At 34.8% G+C, this 21303-nt stretch overlaps 1 protein-coding gene across 1 annotated transcript in view; it reads right to left on the bottom strand.

Moving 5' to 3' along the window:
• LOC114944075 (uncharacterized) overlaps positions 1 to 20019 on the bottom strand; it is a 71399-nt gene extending 51380 nt beyond the window's left edge. The window contains exon 1 of the mRNA XM_085482378.1: positions 15998 to 20019. Coding sequence (XP_085338504.1) covers positions 15998 to 18365 — 2368 coding nt within the window. The 5' untranslated portion in view covers positions 18366 to 20019. The remainder of the gene's footprint in view (positions 1 to 15997) is intronic.
• Between the last annotated feature and the right edge of the window lie 1284 nt (positions 20020 to 21303).

The following is a 21303-nucleotide window of genomic DNA, read 5'->3' as shown; positions in this document are numbered from 1 at the left end:
CGTAACGCCGGGCGAAACATTTAAAGTATTTTCGAGCTGAGTGATTTAAAAATCAAAATTTTCCACTTAAATCTATGACTCATATCTAATTTAAATCTTTCCAATTGCGGATAAATGTATTTTAAACTTCGTCCAGAGCTTTATAAGACGATATACCAATATTGCCTCAACCGCGAGACTTTAAAGAAATCGCAATATTACCGAGTTTAAATTCAGAAGATTGTTGTCAGATAATATAGACAAAAATTCGTTTCTTTGTTCTTCCCTTTACATTAAATTGTTTAATGTCAAATTATCGAATCGCGATTTTATGTGATTAACCTTCCACATTTTTATATCTTTATATATGCAATCAGAAAGTAACAATTAGAAATTTGGCGAAATTAAAATTGTATAATTAGATGTACCAATGAATATATGAAAGTACTTAATTACTAATACGTTAATTAAGTATTTATATAAATTATAGATCATTTGAATCGCAAAAGATAATAAATCAGATGTGCATTTATAGTTCTTATGATATGCATGTCAAATAAAAAAATATTTACTTGTTTTGTTAATTATATTGTGACGCAAAAATAACGCTGATCGATGTCCGTGTTCCAATAATTTAAAATTAAAATGTGTGGCCAAACGAGGCGTGACGCGTGTGCAAATTGCTCACGCAATTGCAAGTATTATATAGGCGTTGTGTATGTCAGAAGCAATGATTGTTAACATACATATACATTTATTATAAAAAATTTGCACGGATGCTAGCAGAAAATTTGTTCCTTGTTCGCGCGCGTAATTATTCTGCATGGCTTAAATATTTGATGCGTTTTCTCTCGTTTTCTCTACCTCTCCAATACACCGAATTACAAATGTGAATTTAAGGCAAACTAGTGTAAGGTTTGAAAGAAAAAAGAAAATAAAACTTGCATTTAGAACTAATTAACAAAATTTATAAAATTTCAAAATTAGAACAGACTCTGCTTACATTAAACTGCGCATTACATTCTGCCGAACAGTATATGAATAGTCATTTAATAAAAATAAATTATTCGGCATATAATTTTGAAATAAAATTTACAACGTGATTGCCGATTTCTTTCTTATTAGATTGAAAGAAAAAATATGATTTTTAAGTGGAAAATATTTTTTTGATTATTAGTTCGAACATAATTTATAAATATTTCCAAATAATCAAACATTTGCACATGAAAGCTCCTTTGGGACTTTGTCAAATAAATGACTGACCGCGAAATTGTAATATATCTACTTCATACTAATGAAGCAATTAATATGTATTAAGCGTTATATAACTATGTTATATAAATAACCAAGTAAAATGGGAGGCAGTTATCTTAATATTATGTTAGGTTGTAATTTTTTTACATTAAAATTAATAAGTTAAAAAATAATTATTGGAAAGGATTGGAAAAATTTGATTTTTACATTACAGAAGCAGTATCTTCTAAGCACAGAGAAGCTTCAAAAACATTTAAAAATGCGAAATGCTTAAACTGCGGCTCCGCCGCAATGCACTTTGGTGCGATGGACGGACCGAGAATAGATTCAATCATGCGCGAATTTGATCACTTTAATTTTAGACGAATCTTTTCAATCCCGTTTCGTCACTTGGTCAATAAAAGCACTCTAATGTTCACTTGCAGGAGTACGACATCGCTTAAAAATAAATTGAACTGTGCGAGCTGACCGCGCACCATCCCGCTTCGAAAATGTTCTAGAATCCTTTACTAATTGCTATTTAGAACGATGTTAGAGCGAAAGATTTCTTGTGCCTTAATGCTAGGGTTTATAGCAACATTAAACCTTATGTGCGTGCCTGACATCTATTAATTTTCATCAACGCAGTCCCTTTCATTCGTCCACTCTTTTCTCGTCGATGGTGTTGTTTTTATGTTAACCTTTTGAAAAGACAGTGACAAGGTAATTTTCTTTTCTCTCAAGGTTATCCATAAATAAAAGATAATTGTCGCATTGTGTTTTTAAAACGTCGTTTCTTTATGCATCGTCACGAAACGAGGAAAATTGTTTTTCGCAAACAAAACCATTTTGTTGCAAAGTTCTTAGACATTGATATTTTTGTAAAAACTATAATTGTTTTTAGTATTTTGGTGATTATTTTAAAATAGTATAAGTTTACGCAATATGTATTCAAAAAAATATTTTTATAAGCAAGTTAAATTTAACAAACAAAAGATTACTTAATTATAAAGGATCTATACATTGAATAATATTACCGTGAAGCGTTTTTTATTTCACGTACTTAAATGCTATAAGAAAAAAAAAGAATCCAATATTTTTATCACTTACGATTTTTTTGTGCAGCGATGTATAACAACTCAAACGACTTAACGGCCGACTGATGCACTTGACGGTTAGCACGTTGCACTTCCGCTGTGTTCCAAGCCCATTGTCTCGTTTCTTCCGAATTCAGCGAAGATTAAATTCAGAGTTTCGTTTTTGGTTTATTTTTACAAACAAAAAGTCCATCTGTAGCGAGTCTACAACCTTCGGATTATATGTTGCACCGAGACTGCAGGGCACAAAAGATAGTTAGAATGCCAATGGTCAAAGGACAGCGTGCTTTTGTTCTCGAGAAAATTTTGTCTCGATTGTCCAGACACGCGTAGAAATTCCTGAATTCTTTCACCAACGCCGATAATTAAAGGTTCATTTGAGATAGATCGATCTAAGAGCGTATCCGTGAAATGCATCGATGCTTTGTAAATTTTATTCTGTCTCGTTTCTGCACACTCATCTCATACACTTTTGTATCGCCTGGAGCAAAAGTATTTTTACATTAAGATTAACCAAGTGAAAAGGGTAAGGGAGAGAGCGAGAAAGAGAAAGAGAGAAAAATATAGACTATCAAGCAGCATAGCAACGAGTTCTTATCAATAGATGCATTTCAGCATTCTTCAGAAATTTTATCTTAATTATTTTTAGTGGAACATTATATATACTTTAAGAGAGAGAGAGAGAGTTTGAAATAAAATTATGACTTCTCGTTGATACTTTTGAATAGTTGAAACGAATGCATCAGAGAAAAAGACACGTGCGCATACAGAAAATTCATATAAAGTTCTTTAAAATTAATTATTCCGATTTCATTAAGTGTATCGACACTTTCATTTTGTAAATTTACTTCGCACATTCGCGCAAAGACTAACATCACAAGTGATAAACCGCAGAGATTGTCGCGATTGATTTTTTAAGCAGTTGGACCAATGCGTCAAAGAGAAAACATAGGCGCATACTTTCGAGAGAGGATCGGTCATTTCAACAAAATACCTGCGCTTTAAATTATTACACACTGTTGTGTCATCGCGCGCGCTACTACTTTCGAACAATCATGAATGAAACTCGCCGTCGTTCACCTTATTTCCAACTTCGATCGAATGAATGCGTCACGTACACACTCGCGCGATGCGTATGCATGTACTTTTTCTTTCGGAGCAAAACGTTTAAGCGTTCATTCACGACGCGATGCGGTGCAACGCGACACCGAAGGGACACTAGGCTGCAAATTCTTCGGAACCAACACCGGAGTTAATATATGCAAGAAAGGGGTGAGGGAGGGAGGGAAGGAAGGAAATAGCTTCGCGACGAGCGAGCTGCTCTCGCATTCGCACCTGACGCGGTGCGATACGGCTCGCGGCTCGCGAGGAACTGGCGGACCGCGCGCCAACGCAAACTCACCCGACCGTCCCTTTTCAACCAACGAGACCGACCGACCGAACGAACCACCGTTGAAGAGCAGGTACCGACACCATCCTTGTCCTCGTTTCACCCGCGCCGCAGCCACTATCCCTCCTACTCTCTCTCTCTCGGCTCCGACCTTTCGGAGCGTGCATCCCTATTTACCCCCGGATTTATCCCAGGTCCGGATCGACGCTGTCGGGGTCCCGTCGAACACGTCCGGCATCTGTCGAACGTTTTATTTACACGCGCCTTTCTCCGTGTTTCTGCTCTTGCAAGTAGTTTTATTGCGCGCCCACGAGTCAATACGAAGCGCAGAATGATATATTTAGTGGTTTACTGAAAATTTCGAAATTATCTGTTTATTCATTTTGAAATTGCCGGCTTTCATGGGAAAGCTTTCTTTTAAGTGTATCATTTTTTTCCTGTGGTTTTCTTAATGTTAATGTTAACGTATTAAAATAATGTCGTGAGATAAAGATGTTATCGGATGTAATACTAATGGTATTTTCAATGATATTCCCTTTAAAGAATTTATTATATTTATTAAATTACTCATCAATCTCATATCTAACTCACATCTGATTCATAGAGAAATGAGTTTATTTATATAATATAATTGCAAGAATTCTCGACACAGTCATGAATTTATCATTTCAAGTAAATAAATGATTAATCATGCAATCGTGATAAATGATTATAGAGCACGATAAATGGTTTTTTATGAATCGATGTACTATTGCTGCAGTCTGTTTCAACTTTACTCTTGATACTTATTTGGCTGGATTAATCATATTTATTTAATATATATGGGAAAAAATGTGCCTAATTAGCAGCATCGTGTACTAATAAACATTGTGTAACGATCAATGATGTTTCATTCTATATGTTTCCATTCTACGCATTAGGTATTGTAAGATCGACGCATGCTCATAGCGTTCGCGCTTTAGTCTCGTGTTCTATAAACCTATATAACGTATGACGTCATCTCATCTACGCTAAAGCAAATAATTTTACGTTACTGCTTTACGTAAAATTCGCAATATATAAAAAATTCCCTCAGTTGCTTCTCTTGTAATGCACAAGAAGTGTAAAATCAGCAGTATTTTACCTTTTTTATAACGTAAAAAAATTTCAAATCTAAAAAATGTTTCTGACACGTTATAATATAAATTTAAAAAAAATTTTTTTCTGTTACAATATTTTTTATTCTACTGTGATTCGTTTCAACATTTGCAGAGTTAAATGTTCTTTGTCGTCTAATATTTGTGACGGGTGAATATTTCTGTTTGCAATTACATAATCAATCACTGAAGTACTCTCTCTTGTGTTTGATCATGGTCTTTATGGAAATTTTTTGGGAGAAATATATTGTTAATTCTTAATTTCTATTTCGAGCACAGATTTATTAACATTTCGCCGTTTTCGTTTAATATCTCTTCATTAAACCTCCAAATTACTCCTGGTCATTGTTAATTTAAAAATTCGAGTCTTCCATAATAAAAACTGTCACCTCTAGGGTTGGATTTATTATTAAATATCTCATTCAAATTATTCATTTTTATTAAAATTTTAATTTGTTAACTAATATGCATAAGCATCGTAACTGGTTTTGAGTTGCTTAGCTTAACGGTGAGGTGCAGGTCGCTTTAAAAAATTTTTTTTTTAAATGATAAAACGAAAAAATGAAATAAACAAACGAAATTATTGTTACAATTACAATTGATTCTAAAAAAAGACTATGCAAGCGAATTTGAAATATCTTAAAGTCATTTTTAATTTTAAAAATTTTAATTGATAAAACTACAAATGAATGAATATGTACAATTTTCTGTATTAGAAAATTAATTTGTAAAAAGTCGGGTGCTAAGTTCACACCTACTCAAGTATTGATGCACGCACGTATACGTTGACGTATTCGTTGCGCTTTAAGATCGATATATCGATCTATCTCCGCTTAAAGTGTTACTCGAATTTAAAGGCCGTGTTCCAAAATTGACTGCCGGTACTGAAATTCTATAGTTTATGTCACGTATACTATAGTATTTCAGTATTGACAGTCAATTTTGGAACATAGCCTTTAAATTCAAGTAAGACTTTAAGCGGAGATAGATCGATATCGATTTTAAAGCGCTACAAATATATACGTGCGTAGATCATGTGCAATCTGTTTCAATAATATCAGGTACGTGCGCATCTGATGTAGACCACGAATATCGTCGTCGAAATAATAAAATATGTGAAAGTAATAAAAATAATAAACGTAAAATCTGAGCGTAATAATTTCTTTAGTGAATGACAAACAATTTTGTATCATTTTTATTTTCGCAAGGCACAATATCGAATTATCTGCTCATTGCTGTAGAACATGTAAATTTATAAAAAAATTGCTAAAATGACACGTATACATAGATATATGATGGTTGACAAGAAGACAATTGCATTCGCAAGAAAATAGAACGATAATAGAGAAAAAAAAAACTGTTTTTCCAGTGACAAATACAGTCAGATTCTTCGACGAACGATATCTACATGCGGTATTCATTATGTTTTGCACTTTGCATATTTTTAAATGAAACTCGAAAAAAGAATATTTTTATATGATACCACATTATTTTGATATACTTATGTATAATTATAATGTATAAAGGTGTTACTTTAATTTTCAATTTTACAATGAATGAACTTAAATGATTATCTGAATGATATAATCTAAAAGATTATTTCAATACAAATACTTGATAAAATATTGACACAACTGATTCCACGTATTATTAATTGCATTTGTATTACTAATTACTTGTGTTATTATTTGAACTAAGCTAAATTCAAGATTTCAGATATTTCCGATAAAACTGACAGTAAATTCTCTTTACAGCTAGGATATATAATTAAACTAATTAAATTTATTTCAGAAAATGATCATTTATCGCAACATGCATATATTTAATAAAATTGCCGAAGTATAGGATACTGTCGAGATATTCTAACGAAAATAAAGTTTGTCATCGAAAATAGAGTTCATTAAATTCTTGAGCGCGGCGGTAATTCATCCGTATAAATTACGTATTCACGGTCATATAAGAATGTTCAGATATCACGTTACGTAAACAATAGTATTGGCTGCGTGAAATAAAATGTGCGACGGATGCCGTCAACGTCCTCGTAAATATCAGTTCATCGCAGTCGGATCGGTATCTGAAATTCACTTCGATGCATAAAGTTTCGCGCTCGAATCTCCAACGACGGATACATTTTACTTCTACTTTATTCTTCGTCGAAACTTTCTCACTCGCAGAAAAGCGTGTTCACATTTCTCTTTCCCCATCTCTCTCTCTCTCTCTCTCTCTCTCTTTCTCGCATACGAAAAGAGGAAAACGCGATTTGCATCTCTACGCCGGCGTCGTTCGACAAGGCCGCTCGGATTATTTCCTGCAATTATTTCCTGTAATTCGGGAAAAGGGAACGTTTTCCTTCGGCCGCGACGTAAATTCGTTTTTCCTAATCATGCGGAAGTTGGAAATTTAATCCGAATTAACTGAACGAAATGAAAGCAGGCGTGTCGAGGAACTTTTACAACTTGCGCATATCTGAGTTTCGCACAGCTTGAAGGGGATGACTACTTTTAGGAACGTGACTCATCGCAGCAAAGGATAATTCCTTCATTCTCGAATTTCCTCATTTCTCTTGTTACCTCTCGCGATTCCGCTCTCTCGTTTTGCGTGATTTTACAAGTTGTACTGTTCCATCACACATGTTACGTATGATGCATCGACACGCATATCGCACAATAGTTTCTATCTGCGGATCGATAAAATTAGAAACTATATAGCATTTCAGTACCGGCAGTCAGTTTTGGAACATGACCTTTAACAGGGTGTCAAGCGGTCAGGGAAATCTAGAAAACCGAGCATTGTCAGAGAATTTTATAAATCTGGAATTGTCAGGGAAGTCAGGAAATTTTACTATTTATCTGGATTTTTCACATTCTAGATTTGTCTCAATAATTTGAAATTTTTTATTAAATAAATATAAATTTTTTTCTTGACTCCCAGCATGCTAATTTTCTGTCTTAAAAATCGATTCATCTACAGCGTGTTTGTTAATTTATATTTTCATCGTCGTGTTATCTTATTTCAATATGTTTGATAGAGACAAAACTAAAAAATTTGATAAGTATAATATAAATAAAAGAGGTGATTATTTAAATAGTTTATAGTGACATGTTTGTTTCGATTATCGTACATAATGCAGATTGCATAATTAATTTAAATTTTTGTTTTAAGTTCCGAAACTTTTCATTGTTGATAAAAATATCTCAAGGATTTCATGGTTTAACATTTAATTGATTTATCATATAGATATATGTAAATTATATATTTGGAAAAAATAATAATAAAAGGTCAGGAAAAAAATTAATTTCTGGTCTTGGAAAATCTGAAAAAGTCAAGGAATTTTTTTCATTTAATCTGCTGGACACCCTGTTTAAGTTCGAGTAAAAGGTGCCTTTTCATACGCAGCATGCTGCAGCAGCAAATCAGTCACGTGATCAAAATTTATTAGATCACATTTCTTTCTCTTATTATTTCAGGGTTAAAATTACGATCTTTGCTTTTATATCTCAATAATCTACCATATTCTTAAAATCTATTATTTAACTAATATAATTATAATAATAATTAAAATCAACCATTTGCGTCTCTGCTCTTTGCTGCCTTTGCTGTTCGTTCAGTTGAACCAATAGTAACAAACTGCTGCAGCATAGCATGTTGCATATGAAATGACCTTAAGACTTTAAGCAGAGATAGATCGATATCGATCTTAAAGCGCAACGAATACGTCGACGTATACGTGCGTGCATCGATACTTGAGTAGGTGTGAACTTAGCACCTGACTTTTTTCAAATTTTTAATACAGAAAATTATAATATTTTATTTGTAATTTTATCAATTAAAAATTAAGAAATGACTTTAAGATATTTCAAATCCGCTTGTACAGTTTTTTTTTAAATCAAAGAAATGTAATTATTTGTAACAATAATTTCGCGCTTGTTCATTTCATTTTATCAGTTAAAAGAAGAAAATTTAAAAAGCGACCTGTACCTCATCGTTAAGGTGTTACCATAAATTTCTTCCCAATTTCAAATCGGCGATGTGACGTCAGCGATATGCGGAGAGAGAAAGAGAGATCTGCCGACGCAGATTAAACCTCACGAGGCGTGAAGTCAAATCTTAGCGCCGGAACGCGCTAGGATTCTCTTATTGTTCGTAGTCTTGGCCTACCTTTTGTTCGCAAATCGAGCTAGCAGACGGATAGACGTTAGAAATGAGCACGCGGGAACAAGTCGCGGAGAAAAAGAAACCACGATTCGAACGCGAAAGACGTTGCTCGTGTATTATAGATCTTTCTGCTCTCGTGCCGTGCTAGACAAATTGCAATACTCTGACGAACACAAAAGACAGATTCTCATCACTGCTCTTTAGTCTCGCGCGCATCAACTGCATATTATCGCGATTCGTCTATTTTGCAGGGTTGGGTAATAACTAATTAATTAGTTAAAAAAAAAATTAAAAAATTAATAACTTTTAATTTAGCTTAGTTAATTTAAAGTGTATTAATTTGTAACTTCAACTAGTTATTTTTGATCTTAGACTTATTAACTTTTTTCCTAAGTTAAATTTCTTTTATCTCTGCGAATACCATTATTGTTTTTTTATAAGTTATAAACGTATTATTTTTAAATAAAAGTATTATTAATTTTTATGTTCATTTGTCATCAATCAATTGAAATTATCAAAAAATATATTTCTATATAAAAATCAAAATTTTGTTGTTGTTTGTTATTATAAATTTTAAAAGAATTAACAAACAATTCTAATTTAATATAAATGTTTTTAAACATTAACTTTTGATTTAACTTCAGTTAATTTAATCTTAACTATAACTGAGTTAATTTTTTTGGTCATGCAAATTTTAACTTAACTAAATTAATTTTATAAACAATTAACTTTAACTTAACTTTGTTTAAAAAAATCATTAACTGCTTACCCGACCCTATTGCTAGTTTGCTATATGCTATTTTTAAATGCACTGCCATTAGTGGTGTTAATCGCTTCTGCAGGTCGCGTTTTAAGACTTACTGATAATTATTTCAAATGTTGCTAATCTCCTTCCAGTGCGAGCAATTTAATTCTTGCTTCTTAATAAACATATTTTTACGCTTGTCATCTCAAATGTCCACACAAATAACTATTTATTTATTTGCAATAATAAATTCACGACTAGGTCAAGAATTCTTGCGATTATAATCATATTAATAAATTAAGACAACATATTTAATCAATAAACTAATTTTTATATATGTTAGATTGAGTAATTAAGTTGATTAAATTAATTTTGGTGTATGGTGTATGGTATCTATGGTTATCTATGGTTTCTGGTCTTTTGTCTCGTCTCTGGTCTCTGTGGTACATGATCTATGGTCTCTGGTTTACGAGCCTCACATCACCGATATTATGTACTGTTTTGGTATATTGCTAATAAAAGCCTTATAACCATGTCAGTATAACATGCACGCGTTTATAGTCAATGTCTCTTTTCGAAGGAGTATACTGTGTGATACAGTTTCCAAAGTTCCATTATCCTCCGGTCTCGTACTACCTTCGAATTTAACAGCAGTTTCGCGCACACGTGAAACTACATTTATGGCTTACTGAATTTTGCAGATGCGACGTCAGTCAGAAAACATTTATTCAGAAATTTCAACAATTTGTAAGCTGAAGAGTGGTTAGAATAACTTGAAAATAAACAGTATATAGAATATATAAAGAATGAAAAAGATATGTAGATTTTTATCTGTGATTTTTATTTTTCTATTAAATGTTCCCATTTTTTTCTACATTCCCATTGTTTATAAAATTAATTTAGTTAAGTTAAAATTTGCATGACTAAAAAAATTAACTCAGTTAAAGTTAAGATTAAATTAACTGAAGTTAAATCAAAAGTTAATTTTTAAAAACATTTATATTAAATTAGAATTGTTTGTTAATTCCTTTAAAATTTATAATAACAAACAACAAAAAAATTTTGATTTTTATATAGAAATATATTTTTTGATAATTACAATTGATGACAAATGAACATAAAAAGAATTATTCCCATTTTTGAAGAGAAATATATAAATTAAAGGTATAATATCACACATTATACTAGCACATATACCAATAATTATTTAATTTATTAATTGGTCTATTAATATTGTTTTTATAAAAGCATTTTATAACACATACATTAGAAATGTGCTAAATGTGGCGATTTTTCCTTGACATTTCCTATACGGTTATGCATATAAGATTGTATAATATTTTGCTCGTTTGTGGTGCATATGCAACATGGCAGAATCAGCAACATATGCAAGCGCTTAAATTACAGCTTGTGTTTCAACATCTACGCGGTACTTGCGGTCAGATTTATATGTCTTCAATTCATCTAAACAGATAGATTATGCTTTTACGTCGTGTGTTTCCTTTGCAGATTTATTTATCATTATTACATTTGCATTGTCATAATGAATTGCATTGGTGCAATTCGATAATGAATAACAAAAATCACGACAATGAATCATGAAATTAATACACACAACACGAATAGCATTTTATTTGCACTTTCGATTCACATGCGCTACTCAAATATATAATAATTACTGTCAGCGACAATAAATAACGCGACACATTCACGTTCGTCGTTCTGAAACTGGATATTCCATGTGCTTTTTTTATTTGATCGAATCATATGGTGGAAGAAAGAGAAAACAATTTTAACTGTTTGCTTTTCCAACTTATAATTCACGCAGTTGCAAGTACAATTAAAGCGCCACGGATATTGCACTTTTGGCCGTCCGCGACAATTCCTAGAAATATTAGATACTCGGAAGAGTAGTAATAGTAGCAGCTAGTAATAGCAGCAGCAAAAGCACAGTTTAACCACGTGGAAGAGTCTGCTGCAAAATAACATTTTAGTAATTATATGAGATTATAAATTCAATTACTATCATTTTTTTATATGTGAAAAAATATTTTCATAAAATATATACAATATAAGTAAAATATATAAGATATAATATCGCATAAAATATAATATATACCTACTACCGTAAATAAAAAATAGAAAATATAATATTTTATTAAGAACATCTTTAATAAATTTTAATACATTTTTTGGTGATAAAATCAAAAAGTTCTAATATTTTTCAATTTTTCTTGGTCATCCAGTTATGCAAATATGAATATTTGTGTTCAGCACAAATAATATTATAACAGATATTTGTTAAAGTTTAAGTCGAAATTTTTGGAGAAAATTCTAATTGATAGTAAAGTATTGAGAAATGCTAGATCATGCAATCTAGTTTCCTGTTGTTTATTGAGAATGTCATTCATTGTCGAGTTATACCCAATGCAATTCATTATGACAATGCATATGTACGCGATATGCAGACGTCGCTGGCGAATAAATCTCCAAAGGAAGAACACGACGTAAAAGCATAATTCTTTCCCGGCGTTTTTAAACGGAGAACTACACACCATCAATAATATCGCCTATGACGGCAGCAAGAAAACGAATCGATAATTTCATCGTTATGTGACGCGCACGTCCTCGATTTCAAAACTTGTATGTATTGAAACGTATTGAGGTTCATGGAAACATCTTGAATTATTATTCCGTATAAAAGGTAAGAATGGTGTAAAGAGAAGTTTTAGTTAATTTCTTACGCTTTCCTGCGCATGAGCTGTCGAATAATTTATTTATTTTAATATAATTTCACACAGAATATAGAATATTTCTATATATATATATATATAATATATATGGTTGGTTTGGTTTTTATAGCATCTGTCGTCGCTGTTCTATTTCCGGGTTTTTCTTTTATTGGTATTGTTATTCTGTCAAACTCCGTTTGTTCCAAATCACTTTTTTAATATTTTCTCTCTAAGATCTTTTAGGTCTTCCTAACTTTTTCTTACAAAAGGCATCCGTTCCATTACAACTTTCGGTAATATATATTATCGAGTATATATTTTAGCGTGTGGGGGGATAAGCAGCATCCTTGACACAATCTCTTTAATATTGAAAATACTTTCGAAACTTTTCCCCCGACCTTGATTTTTATTTTCGATTCTTTATACAATGCTTGTATAGTTTGAATAAAGATCTGGTTTTATATTTATCTACTGCGATGTTTCAGATATTCTATTTCGATTATTATTTATTTGTATAAAGTAAATAATTTTCTACATCCTTTATATATTTAAACTTGGGTTTTTTTCTCTTTAATGTAAAAATTTACTAAAATTTATACTAGCGATGAGGTACTATAATAAATTAAAGATTTAATCGCATGATAAGAACGACATAACTAGTTTGTCAGAGTCTTCACAGTAGCTGAACCTTTAATAAGGAAAACGATAAAGTTCGATGAAATAGACGACACAACTATAAGCTTCGTTGTATCAAAGTTCAATTACACTTGATGCAAAAGTTATTTTAAAGATCGTGAAATTATATTATCACGAGCTTTCTCATTCAGTTTCTTTGGATTATGTTTTTGACGAAAGAAAGATAAAAGAAAAGATGGTATATTTTCGCACATTGTCTAGGAAATAACTTTATGAAGTAAAAAGTAAAGTATAAATTTCACCGAGCTGTCGTCTTTCAAAACATCTTTCCATTATTTACAACTATATGCTAGAACATAAATATTATTTTATCATGCTAAAATTCATGGCATGTAATAAAATTCTTTCACCTCGCGATATACCATAGATAAACAAACACAATGTTTATTCAAGGAGTGAGATAAAAGTTCCTCTCACATTTAAAAAAAATAACTATTTCTCGTTTCTCGTATATGCATTTTTCTTCTTTAACTTTCCATAGCTTTATTTAATTTAATATCATACGTTCGCTGCTCTTGATGCAAATTTTTAAATCTATTTTTAAAAACGTAAAACTCAGAAGAATGAAATAAAAGTCAAATCAAAAAGTTAATATTTTTATTATATTACTTTTTTTATGTAAATGTAATTTTTTAATTAAATTATCCTACTTCTATAGAATATTAAGAAGAAAAATTGTTTATTGTGTAAAAGTTTTGAAAAAATCTTTTTTATTCAACCTCTTGATATATAGATATATTCCGTTGTACAGGTGCACTGTGAAAAATTGAAATGCCCCGTGTGGAGCTGTTACGCGATATTGGTTTCTCGTACCGAAATTTAATGCGTGCTCGACCTGAATGGACGGTTCTGTGGCGAAATAAGACAGATTGGGGACAACTGTTTCCAGACAATTACAGTTGTCCTCGCGGAATATTAAACTGTACTCGAACAAAGTGGCATTTGGAACGAGACATCTGGCTGTTCGAATAATAGAGCCTATGGCGGGAGAAAATAATGGCGGGAAGAATAACGCGGAAAACATTCGCGTACATATCCGTTTGCCGGACTATCAAATGTATAGATCGCAACGTAAACTGTGTCAAATGAGTGGTTCCATAACACTGTGGGCATTCGCACGTGACAATTAACGCGAATGATCGCTTGTATCGCTTTCCGCTCCACTTGTTATTACATACCATATAAATATGCATCTTATAAAATACAAATATACACGATTAAAAAATCTTTCTGTCTTTGACGTTGTTTAATTCTGGAAAAGAATGTAATATATTTTTGATAAAAAATGTTTTATATATTTGTTCTGCATAAAAGATTTGCACAGTATTTATTTTCCTTTTTAGAACTGTTTGAAAGTTCTTGGTGCAAAATACTTAATATTTTAATGATTACGAAATTTATCTTTTTTTTATACGTGGAAAAATATTTTCACAATATTATAGGAGATACAATATTGCCATAAACAAAAAAAAATATTTCGCTGAAAATCTTTTAATCAAATTTTCAAATCAAATTTTAATATATATTTTTATTTTGAGACAATCTTGTGAACGGATGAAGGAATGACGTTAAGCTCCTCTTATCGAAGGCTTTTTGATGTGATTGTAATGTAAGCATACGAAAAGAAGCGTCGGATTATTCCCTCTTGATTCTGTTTTCACTATCATTATTTTTTCGATTATATGTATATACGGTCGATGTGCGGAAATGATTAAAATTAATCTTGGGTTCGGTGGAGGATGTATATTGACATTTATGAAAATGTTTTATTATGTATATATATGTGTATGTTCGATAATTATATATATAGATATAAACGTAAAGAGAACGTAAAGCGATTTATTGCTTAGAACGCCATTTGTTCTTTTGCCAGTGTCAAACATGACGCTGTTTCGCATCTAGCAACAAGTCGATATTCAGACACTTGCTTTACCATGCGTAGTTTCAAGCATTTTGAACCAAGGCCAACGACGCAGAAGATATAGCTTTTGTGTCGTTCGGCATAAAACGATTATTTCCGCGTTCGCGTTCAATGAAATTTTTCAAGTGCCCGGATAACGAGAAAATAATTACTCTCAATATAAACGTGACGAAAAACGTTGAAGTTCTCATAATATAACATTTCTGATTGAAATTAAATGTTCCAGTAAATTAATCTACACGAAAAATTTATGAATGATAAATTGGTTTATTAATTTACGATTATTATAATGATTTATTAATTTACGATTATTATGATATTTTCATTCATCTTTAATTGTTCATTAATAATTTTACATATATTGATTATTCCTGTATTGATTGTTCGTATTGTGACATGATGTTTAGGCTTCTTTTTCAGATTCGTTTAATTAATTCGGCAATTAATTTTCCTTCTTTCAAGTGATTTTGTGCAATGGAAAACTGTTTTCGCTTTTAATACATTTTCTTATGATTTCCTATCGTTCGCTACTGGTTTTCCAATATCCGTTCTGCCAGTCCTTTAAATTTTAAAGAGATATTCACTTCTACCGCATAGGTTCTCGCAAGAATAATTAAATTTATCTTGATAGCAAAGTATTGACGTTGCAATAAATTACTTTGTTCGAAAAATATCTTCGTCAAAGTAATGAAATTCTCTGCACTATAATTATATTATTTTTTAAAATTATATATAATTATTTTATAGAGATAAAGATTTATTAATTTAATTATTGAAGCAAATCATTAATTAAATTGATAAAATTGAAATAATTTATTAAAATACATAAATTATTTAGGAATAACTAATTATATATAATTAACGCGCGATTAATAAGGGAACAATTCTTAGCATTTTTTATATAATATCTTACCTGGTGGACTTTTGTCCTTTTTTCTACGCCGATGCTTCTTTCTTTGTATTTCCTCGACGTAATTCGAGGACGAAGAATCCTCGTGGCTCGGAAATTCGCGGGCTTCATTCGCTGATTTCCGCATCTCCTCTTGCCTTTTTTTCAGCAGTTCGTAAACTCTTTTGAAATAATCCTTGGTGATATCTTCGTTCGATTTGTTCGCCAGCAAACCTTCGCCGTTCAAATAACCGAAATCACTGTCGGAGCCATTGCCGTCATTTATTTTCGAGTCGGAGCCGTTTGCGTGTTCCTTCAATTCCTCGCTTCCGTCGACGATTTTGAAGGTGTCGCTTTTCTTTACATTCGATCGCGCGTACAGTTCTCGATAATTCACGAAGGCACTTTTCGAAGGAATCGTGATGTACGGAAAATTCGGGGAATTGACGTTTAGTGTAGACACGTTGCCGATGTCATTGTCGCGATTTTTTACTCCGATCTCTGCGATACTCGGCACTTGACAGTTGACCGCGTTCGTCTTCTCGGGAAGCAAATAATTCTCTTGCAGACTGGTACCGGGTCTGCTGTTGTTTGTCAGAGTCTTTTCGAAAAATTTCATTTCCTTTTTCATCGACAATGATGCTTCATTCTCTTCATGAGATCTCTCGTCAAGTGGATTTACACAGTTTTTCAAGTTTTGACAAACCTTGCAATTGCGGGAGGAACAGAGATCGCGTTGCAGATCCTTCCACCTCGGTTTACTCATAAAGTCCTCCTCGGATATTTCTCTCTCCGACTCGCGGCGATATCTCTCGCTTCTTTTCCGTTCTTTATATTCCCGCCAAGATCTCTCCGCATTCTCCGGGCTCTTTATACGTCTCGAGGAATTTTCGAGGTTCTCAGCGCTGACCGCCGACGTCGTCTCCGCCTTCTCTTGCAAAACGTCGCTCTTGGTTTTACAGTGGAATCTCCTTCTCTCCAAACTCGAGGACTCCCTTTTGACCTGCCACTTCGCTCGATTGTCCAGTTCCAAAGCTTCGACTAAGGCTTCGCTTCTCGATCGTCGATAATTGCGCGATTGTCTCCGAAACTGGGTATCTTCCGACAATCCTCTACAAGTTGTCGATTTCTCCCTTTCGATTTGCTTATCGAGCTTCGACTTCTCTCTCTCGACCATTATTTCGGGATCGAATCGCAGAACGCTCGTCTCACTGCGCACCTTTCGCGTTCTATAGTTTCTCCGATCGTTCTCGTGATTATAATCCGAGTATCTCTTCCTAATTCTGACGTTTTCGACGGTTTCCGGAATGTCGACATTAACGGCCGATCTCGAACGCGCCTGTTCCATATTCATTCGCCGCTGTATCTTTTCGCGTAAGAACGTTCTGATCTTCGCCAGCTCCTCCTCGTTCATGTCGTATTTTATCTCGCGGATGACTCTATCCTCCTCGTTCGGCTTCAAATTGTTCCTCGCCGAATCCTCCGTTGGAATTACGGCGCTCCGAGTTCGCAGATACGGTTTCACCTTTTTGCTTCCTCCATTCGGATTCTTCTCTTCAGGGTTGAGCGTGCCGCTTTTGTTCAGGCTACGATTTCCGGAAGACTTCTCGCTCGAATCTACTTTAGGCTCTCCCGTCTCAATCCCGTCGTATTCTTCCTCGCAAACCAAGTTCAATAGGGTCTCACTCTGGCTCCTCAGATACGCTTTAACTTTTTTACACCTGTCCTTGGCGATCTCCTCTGGCGTTCTCCCGATCGTATTACGCGTACGTAGATCGTCCACGATCTGCTGTCGGAGGTAATCTCCGGCGGAGTAGTTCTTGTTTCTCGCCGCTGCTCTTTCGGCGTTTCTTTCGATCTTCGTCTTCCTCATCGGATCTTCCGTGGCAGACAAGTGTCTCTTTTTGCTCCGTCGCTCTATAATGTCAACGTCACTTCGGGACTTGCGCGGAACGAAGCTGCACGTACCGAATTTACTGCTGTAGCCGTCAATGTTGCGATTAATTTGAAGCGGCGTCGCGACGAACGATACGTTGGAAGAAGAGGTCAACGACGAGGTGGTGGAGGACGTTTGCTCTTTGCTCGTCTTTGAACTGGCGCACGTTGACTCGTCGATCGGGAATTGTTCGTGGGTTCTTAGGCCCTTCTTGAAGGAACCTCTGGCTCGCTGCGCCGTTCGGCCGGTGGTCTCCACCAGCAGCCGGCCATCCTTGTCTAATAGCTGGATGACGGGCAGCGCGTCGGCGGACGTGGTGAGCTCCCACTCCCAGTGCAGCGGTTTCTGCAGCTTCAGTCGAATGATCGGCTCCGGCGATTCGCTGCCGGGGCCCGTGGAATCCTGACCGACCGGACTGGAAGTCGTCGCCCTGACGATCGGATGGGCGTTCTTCATGGTCCCGGTTCTTTCTCTCTTTCTCTCTCTCTCTCTCGTTCGTATATGTATACGTTCGTTCGTTCGTTCGTTCTCGCTCGAGTAATCTGCCGGAAAAACTCACTCGCCCGCGTTCGCCCGTTCGATCGCGTCCCGATTAATTCCTCGTTCCAAACGAGTTTGTCGTCTGGAGTTCTTAACGGGTCCCTGCCTCGTCGAATTTTATGGATTTCGAGAAAACCCGACCGCTGTGTCTCGAAGCGCTAGTTCGTTCTCACGTCACCGTTCATCCCGAGATGGATTTTATTCTCTATATAAAAATTATTTTATGCTCTATGAAGAAAAAAAATTTAGATTATATTAATAATGTTACATAAGAGAAATCTTGAGAGTATTTGAAAGATATTTGCATGCTGCGATATCGCGAGAAGGATATTGAAGATAGACATCGCGCGCACGATCGTCGTTCGAGATGCGAGATACGAGATGAAGCGACTGCAGTCGCATGACTTAAAGTCGATGTCGCTTCACCGTTCACTTGGCGATAAGCTTCGAGTTAAAACTGCAGTCCCGTTTTCCGCGAGCTCCCGCGAATAACAGCTGCGTGCAGTATGCGCTCGCGCATACGAGCATCGTTGCATTTGTCGCTCGCGCGAGATCATCTGTTTGAAGACCGACGAAGACGAGCGCGCAGACAGGAACGACGGGTTGGTTGGTTGCCGATTTGCTCGTGTTGGCGAACGCGCACCAGTCCAAGTTCGCGCGCGTTACATCGCTTATGTAACGCGACTCTTCTTGCGGACTTGGCAGTCTATCAAATTCTCGGCGCCGAGTACGACTTTCTTTCTTCACGGGGCGAACGAAGGATGCAACACACAGAGACTTCGCGTCTCATGTTGCGGGCAGATTCCCGGAAGATTCATCTTCCGCGCGTTCCATCACGCCGCTCGTAATTTGCAAAAACGGACGAGAGCCGCTATATACGCTCGCAAAATGAGATGCCACACGTGTGCATGTACGACGAGGTGTATCTGTATTTATATTGCTAATTACGCGGTAATTAGAGGGCAATAATTTGTAATATCTTGATTACGATATTCAAGGTGCATAATTCACGATCGAATTTTAGCGAAGATTTTTTCCCTTGTATCGATAATACGCGAGCAGTTTTATATTTCACTTTCATTATTTTCAAACAAAACGAAATACGATGTATACCAAATATCTATTGATTAAATCGATAACAGATCGCGAATGCTCGTGAAAATCGCAGACTCAATTTTTCAATACTCTAGGGTTACAAATACACGCGTGCACAATTTTGAAGAATTTTAAATATTTTGAACGCTCGACAGAGAGAAAGAAAAGTACTTTTGTCCGGTTTTTAATCGAATGCTCGTTTAATCGCACACGCGAATAAACTGTTCATAACTCGCTTCGCAATCGGGAATTTATTCGTTCGTTCGTTCGTCTGGAAATCGCGCGCGATCGATCACAGATTCGCGGTCAGACTCGCTCAATATACGCGCGTTCGACACGTTCGAGATAGAGATTTCGAGCGTATTCGATCGGTGGATGTATAGATCAATCGTCGCGTGACTCGTACGAAAGGCAGCCGTGAATCTCACTGAGAAATCCACACACAGGCACAGTGAGAGAAGCGGATCTGGGACTGTGCGGCGCGGCACTGGCTGTAAACGCGCGCGGTGGCGTCATACCGATCCGAAAATAAATCCCGCGGGATCTATCGGGTAGGGTGCAGGAATTCCGCCACGTGGGACGTGTCATGAATACTCGCTTGTGTTGTTTCCGTTGCTCGCGCACAGGTGCGTTTACAAACGCATACACGATGCGTGACGGCGATTTTACATGCACGAAATTGTATTCATAGCGATGTGCATTACTCATCGAAATGTCATTCGATATTAAGAATAGAATTTTTTCAGCTGAGTAAATATGTAATTTCTAAAATTGTGGATGTAAAATTAGTCTCTTGTTGCGTACTACTTTATAACAGCGCGTGTTTTTATTAATCCGGTAAATTCACACCGGGTCATAAAACTCACATATTTTTTAAACTCAAAAATTATTTCATTATTTATTTTTGAAAAAATAAAATTTTTTTTTTATGATACATCCAAGTATCGTTTTATGATGTAGTAATGTTTCGTAATATAATATATTTTGTTATATATGATATAATGGACATAATAACTTAATGAATATAATAATATTAAGTTTATCTCTCCAAAATGGAATACTAGAATTATTACAGAAATCTGTATATTAAAGCTGTCATAATATTATTTTAAAATAAAGCTGGCTAAATCCGCGAGAGAGTTTTTAAGTTTTTTTAAATCTCTCTCTAATAAATAATATGTCTTTTTAAAGAGTAATTTCAATTGTGACATTTCTTTTTCGAGGCTTCAAACCGTGTTCAATTTTTTCACCAATCTCCTGTCGTAATATCGACACAAACACTAGGTAAATATTTTTATACGTTGCATATATGTTGTGTGTACTCAAGATGTAGACAAGTAGCTGCTAGCAGGAGTACGGATTAGCATAATATTTCCGGATTCGTATAGTACTCTCTAGGAACGTATACTTTCCGCCGTTCGGGAGCTGCATTTCATATTTACGACGACCCAGAATATTTAGCTCGACATGCATCTACGGATGTGTGTTGTAACCGAATGCCTTCGTGAAGTGAATCACTTGTGAGTTGAGAAATAATTCAGCGATGGAAATATACGTCGCGCTCGCGGCGCAGTGTCAGATGTCATGAATAAAAAATTAGTCGTTACCCTTTTATGATCGAGCGAGTCTGACACGCCGATTCGATTCACGATGCGCGATTCACAGCCGCGTCAAACTGGTCCGTGCTAACTCGTCGGTTGCTCGTAACAGGCTCTTTATTTTTACTCCCCTCATGTGCCCCCGATATCGATAGAGAGTT

Source organism: Nylanderia fulva, unplaced genomic scaffold (assembly GCF_048542155.1).
Source record: "Nylanderia fulva isolate GAGA-0341 unplaced genomic scaffold, ASM4854215v1 Scaffold20, whole genome shotgun sequence".
In the NCBI taxonomy this organism is placed as follows: domain Eukaryota; kingdom Metazoa; phylum Arthropoda; class Insecta; order Hymenoptera; family Formicidae; genus Nylanderia; species Nylanderia fulva.
The sequence above is the reverse complement of the archived record's forward strand: the minus strand, read 5'-3'. Positions and strand labels throughout refer to the sequence as shown.